Source organism: Mus caroli, chromosome 8, assembly GCF_900094665.2.
Source record: "Mus caroli chromosome 8, CAROLI_EIJ_v1.1, whole genome shotgun sequence".
Taxonomy (NCBI): Eukaryota; Metazoa; Chordata; class Mammalia; order Rodentia; family Muridae; genus Mus; species Mus caroli.
The window spans coordinates 29,156,299-29,162,660 of NC_034577.1; the positions used below are offsets into that span (position 1 = coordinate 29,156,299).

Sequence of the window (6,362 nt, forward strand, 5' to 3'; positions counted from 1 at the left end):
TGGCTGTCCTGGAACTCACTTTGTAGACCAGGCTGGCCTGGAACTCAGAAATCCGCCTGCCTCTGCCTCCCGAGTGCTGGGATTAAAGGCATGCGCCACCACGCCTGGCGAGGCAGGAATTCAAGGTAGAACAGAAGCGGACACCATGGAGGAATGCTACTACTTACGGCTTGCCCTCCATTGCTGGCTAAGCCTGTTTTCTCATACATTCCAGAACTACCTGCCCAGGGATGGCATTGCCCATTGGGGACTGGGACCTCTCACACATCATTAATCAAGAAAATGTCCCCACAGAATTGCCTATAGGCCAATCTGATGGAGGCTTGTGTCAAGTTGAACAAAGCAAAACCAAGCACACACAGTTCGGCTTGAACTACTGGATTTGAAACATACCTAAGGCTTTCCAGTAGTTACAAACTAATCATTGTTCCAATTTTAGCCAATTAAAGACATTTGTCAAAATATTTGATGATTTTCTCTAAATCAACCTACAATAATCAAATATGTCATCTGGTTCAGTAAGAATTTATACTTGTATGGCTCTCACTGATGCAAAGTTAAATGTAGCTATTTAGGCTGCAGAGAATAATTAGTCAGAATTTACATCTTCTACACGGCTGACACTGAGTTGCCTCACTGAGGGAGCCAATTCGAATCTTATTCTTAACCACCTTTGGACTCACCTCACTACTTCCCTTCCAGGGAACAGAATTCCTCTAGAAGCCATAAGCCTTTATATATGCTGAGGCAGCACTAGTTACATCACAGTTGAAAGCACAAGAGTAACCTTAAGTTAAAACTTAAACAGCGACAATACAGCACTAATACTCACCAATACAGACATCAATTTTCCCTTTAATGGCAGCTTCATGCAGAGGTGTATAGTTCCAGTTATCTCTGGCATTTGGATCTGCTCCTTGACACAGTAACAGACTCACAACCTCAGCATGGCCGAAAGAGCAGGCATTATGAAGTGGGATGAGACCCCCATCATCACGGGCATGGACATTAGCACCCATCTGCAGCAAGTGTTCTACAACATCCTTCCTTCCAAAACCTGCAGAAAGAAGCAAAATGTTCTATACGTTAAGTTAAATCCTTAACGAGATCCACACCCATGTGCTGATCCTACCCTCTACCCTACCATTTACTTTTTACTATATACTATATATGACTTATAGTATTCTACTATATTACTATATACTGTATATGACTTATAGTATTCTACTATATTACTATATACTGTATATGACTTATAGTATTCTACTATATTACTATATACTATATATGACTTATAGTATTCTACTATATTACTATATACTACTATATGACTTATAGTATTCTACTATATTACTATATACTGTATATGACTTATAGTATTCTACTATAGTAAAAAGGCTAAGACAAAACAAGCAAAAACATTAGCTTTGTTCAAACTGACCTTTCCATTTCCAAAAGGGCAATGTTCCTTGCTACTGAGTGGCTGACTCAGAAACCATTTCTAATGGCTTGCTGTGGCAGGCCACTGTGTCAGAAATGCAAGTGAATGAGGTGACTTCTGCCCAACAGTGTTACGACATGTAACAAAATCACATTCATAGGCTTCCATGTACTTCATACTTAAAAACTGCTAACAAAAATGTTCTATTTAAGTCCTTTAAATATCACAACACTACTGGGTAGTATCAGAATCTGAATGAAGGTCTCAGAATACTACTAGGGTGCACCCAGGCCAAACTGTGTGCAACAGGTAGTTCAAGAAAGCTATCTGTGACAGGATTACAAATCTGAGAAAACAAGGTGTAAAGTGAGACTAGTCGCATCTAAGCATACAGAAGCAGACTGTGAACAAGTGTCACAGTCTAGGGCTAGAAAAGGAGGAAGGGGAACAGCAGGCTAGGACCCGAAGCAGTGTAATGACCAAACAGGTAATGCTGTGGCAGAAGGCAGGAACCACAGACAACATTAGGCAAAGTGTAACTTGAGAATTTAGTGAGACCAAGAGGAAGGGAAATGGCCACTGATAAGGACAAACTGTGAGCTACAGTGCAATGGACTAAAGGCGGAAACTGTACATGACAGCACTTACTGACCCACCCCACTCTGTGGCTGTGCGGCACTAATTCCACACTACTACTTACTTGATCAACTTAGAAACTGGCATGTTAAATAAAACTAAAGGGTAATGAAACAGTCAGATCTTCCTCCATTTCATTCATACACTAAAGAAATGAGGACCATGTGAAAAATAGAACAACAACAACAAAAAAATGTGTCTTCCATGCTATCTATAGAAATTCACTCGTTTTCAGGAAAGCCAAGTACTAAGGAAGTCTCCCAAAATTTAAAAGAATAAAATAAAATAAAATAATAAATAAAAGGATTTCATAGACATGTATTACAAAGTCAGAATTCTACTGCTCCTGGACAGGGGTAGCTCAATTTTATATCAGAATAGTGAAACTAGAGAGAGCTGGCCATGTGTCCTGGCACAATAGTACCGAGCAGTGGTAGAGTTCCTACAGTCTCGGCTCTGTTCCTCCCTCTACCATCACAACCCAACCCTTCCCATTCTGAGAAGCGAGGCTCCTGAGGAGTTTGAAGGGTTGTTGCTTTGTTCCTATTGGGACAGAAAAGACAATGATGGATTAGGTGACATCAGTCAGGTCAGGCCACTGGCATTCTGCGAGCCCAGGTAAGGAGCTTGTATTTGAGGAAGGGTCTATCCAGTGGTCTATCTATGCTAGCTGATGTCAACAGCAGGCATGCGAAGATGAGACCCAGAGGACTAGTAAGGTCGTTTTATTGGAAAGGAACACAGGCAGCTCCGAGTGAAACCCCTAAACCATTACAGAGTCACCTGGCTCATGCTCACTTAGCAATGGCGTCAGAAACCGCTTGAAAGCCTGCCTGTCCACTTTAGCATTCTCTGCCTAATCTGTTTGTGCTTGTAAGAGTGCTACAACTCTGAGCTGGACACATGATTTTCAGACAAGAAAGAAAGGCATGGACACAGAATATTTAGTAAGTCAGAAAGTGTCTTCATTTAAGTATGCCTACCTATGCTTTCCTAGCCAAAAATGTGTCACCTGCCCACTTACAAAAACAGGCTGAAAAACAAGTCTTTTATAGCTGAGCACACATCTGTCTCAAGAAAATCAACTAATCTACTGGTGAGGAATTAGAAGATGAATTCAGGGAGAATAAATAACAGCATCTGCCATCACTTCTGTAAGTCATGGGTAGAAATTTGTTTCAAGGACCTGAGAAATGATTTGTAAGCAAAATCACTTAATGCTATTTGAGTCTTTAAAAAGTTTTCAGATAGCTGAATGAGATGTTCACTTTAAATCAACTCTGCACAAACTAGAGTCACCTGGGCCGGGAGCTGTACCCGACCAAGTGCCTTAGCTGAGCTGGGAGCACCGTGTGAACAGTGCATTCCCCTAGCAACCCAGATGAAAGGGGCATGGAGAAGGAACGCTGTCCCGCTAACTTGGCCTTCCCTCCTTTGCTGCTTCAGTTCCTCCTGACAGCTGCAGCTCATTCCTGCACTGATGGGAGACCAAAGTCTCCAGAACACGCCAGGTTTGGGGCACCAGACTGGGACAGCTTAAGCACCCAGCCTCAAGGCTGAGCAACTACCAGTCCTCGATGTCTCAAGTAAGACAATTGTTCTATCTCACTGTTAGTGGATACAATAATAACAATAATAAATTCTATCTGTTCTTCTCCTCCAGGAAACTCTAATACACTATATAAAACTGAGCACATCAGAGCCAAATATGGCGGCCTACGCGTCTAATCTCACAATGCTGGATGGAGACTGAGCAGACTAGAGTTTGTAGGCCAGCCTGTGCTACATCAGGAGATCCTCTTTAAAACACTAAGGAGCTAGGAAAATGATCTGGTCTGTTCAAGTGCTCGGTATGCAGACATAAGGATCTCAATCTGAATCTCTCATACCCACCTTAGGGAAAAAGAAAAAGAAAAAAGCTGGGCACTTGGTGTGGGACAGAGGGATCCCTGAAGCTACAGGCTCAACAAAGAGACCCAGTCTCAAAAACTAAGATGGAAGGAGACTGCATGGACCTCTGCCCTCTGTATGAACACACAGACACAGACACAGACACAGACACACACACACACACACACACACACACACACACACAAATCACAATAAAAAGTAAAGAATCAAGAACAAAATCAGAGGCAACTAGTTAAGGACACTCCTGCTCTCCTGTCTAACAATAAAGGTCTGGCACAGGGTTAGAAGGCAAGGACAGCTGGGTCCCAAATTCTAGGTGAGCACCTTGGTCTGTGAGGGTCCAAGTGGAAAAGACGTAAGCCGACAGCTAGACACTCATCCAACAACTGTCCCTGCTTAGTAAGATTTGTAAATTTCAGCACGTCTGCTGGTAAATAATGTCATTTCACATATTTAAAGAAAACAAAAACTGTACTTTAAGGAAAAACTAAATTCAAAGTACAGGCCTAACTAAATACACTTAGCAACATTCTTAAAGTATTGATCTTAAAATATTATAATTAAGGCCCTTTGAAGTGTTTCAGTACAAGATGTAGGGCCACGGGTATTCCCCAGGTCTGAGCTAAAAACCAGGAAAGGTCATTCCACTTAACATTTAACATTTTAAGCTTGCCTACAATTAAAATCTGCAAGAAACAACTTTAAACCTTAACGGTAACATGAACAATGTTATCAAAAAAGAAAACCCAAAGACATTTGGTGTAATATAAACTGAAATATTTTATAAACAGTAGCAAACAACAGATTAAGAAGGCAGTTTCTTCCTAACCTGACTACCAACAAAGCAACAAGCACTGGATCACAATAGCAAAGTTCATATTACATGTCATTTCTAAATTTTTCTGTAAGTATTGCAAGATCCAAGAACACCCAAAAGACAGTCAAAGTAAGAGTAAAGTAAGCTTGAAATTGTCAAGAACACTGACATAAAAGATAAACAGGTTCTTAGTGACAGAGGATTCACGAGATACCTTAGAAGGGAAGGTATCACAGTGATCTACTGTTTTAAGTAATTCCAGTCACAAGACTGGCCTCATTGGCTCTCTACTGCTGGGATCAAACACCACCAAAGGCAGCTTGGGGATCAAAGGGTTTGTGTGGCTTCCCACTTCACAGTCCAACATGAAGGGAAGTAGTCAGGAAACAGGAAATGAAACCAAGACCCATGGAGAAGAAACCCTCCTTACTGGTGTCTGTCCCCTTTGCATGGTTTGCTCAGCCCCGTTTCTTTCTTTTTTTTTTTTAAAGATTTATTTATTTATTATATGTAAGTACACTGTAGCTGTCTTCAGACACTCCTGAAGAGGGAGTCAGCTCTCGTTACGGATGGTTGTGAACAACCATGTGGTTGCTGGGATTTGAACTCAGGACCTTGGGAAGTTGATGCTCTTTAACCACTGAGCCATCTCACCAGCCCAACAGCCCCGTTTCTTATAAGACTTACCATCAACTACCCAGGAATGGCTCCACCCACAGTGGGCTGGGGCTCTCCCACATCCATCAGTAATCAAAAAATTGCCTCACAGACTTGCACACAGCCAACCTGATGGAGAAAACTCCTAAACCGAGAGTCCCTCCTCCCAGATATGCCTGTGTCAAGTTGACAAAAATTAGCAACATAGAAGCTTTTGAACAATAACTGTAGAGCTTTTAAACACTTTTCTACCCAGGGTATTCAGCGGTTCCCTAACAACACTGCCTACTCCAGAGGTCCATACATGTAGGAATTTCTAACTCTAAGTTCATTCTGAGTCGTGTGTATCCTGGCTGATGTGTGGAAGGCAGCTGCAAAATGAGAGGCTGTTTATGACATGACAGCTCCAGCATGCCTTTACTCTCATTCTGTCCACTTTCTTCTTCTGACGTGTTTTTAGGTATTTGGGTTTACTGTATTTACGGAAGAAATGTGTATGCTGTCATGAACATCTGTACTGGGAACTGTGGAAAGACCCTCCACCTTACTAGTCTTCTATGCACCAACTGGTTTACCTCATCTAATAGACACTAACGCACAGACACCTAGTAATAAGTTTCTGATTACTTTGTAATATACCATCCAATGACAGATATTTTATATTTAACATTACTGCTTCCCCTTCTCACTTTGATTGTAACTATATTAGCTTTTAATCCTTAGAAGATATACTAGCTTCTGACTGTTTCATCAAAAGTCACAAAGGAGTATATTTCCCTGTTGATTTCTCATTTGTCAAAAGCAGACCCTAACTGAAAATTATTCTATATTATAGAACCTGGTTTGGGAGGGAGGGAGGGAGAGAGGGGGAGAGAGGGAGAGAGGGAGAGAGGGAGAGAG

General features: G+C 41.6%; 1 protein-coding gene across 1 annotated transcript in view; it reads right to left on the reverse strand.

Moving 5' to 3' along the window:
* Positions 1 to 6,362, reverse strand: part of Tnks (tankyrase) — a 137,175-nt gene that overhangs the window by 110,727 nt on the left and 20,086 nt on the right. Inside the window, exon 2 of the mRNA XM_021169245.2 lies at positions 833 to 1,057. Coding sequence (XP_021024904.1) covers positions 833 to 1,057 — 225 coding nt within the window. The remainder of the gene's footprint in view (positions 1 to 832; positions 1,058 to 6,362) is intronic.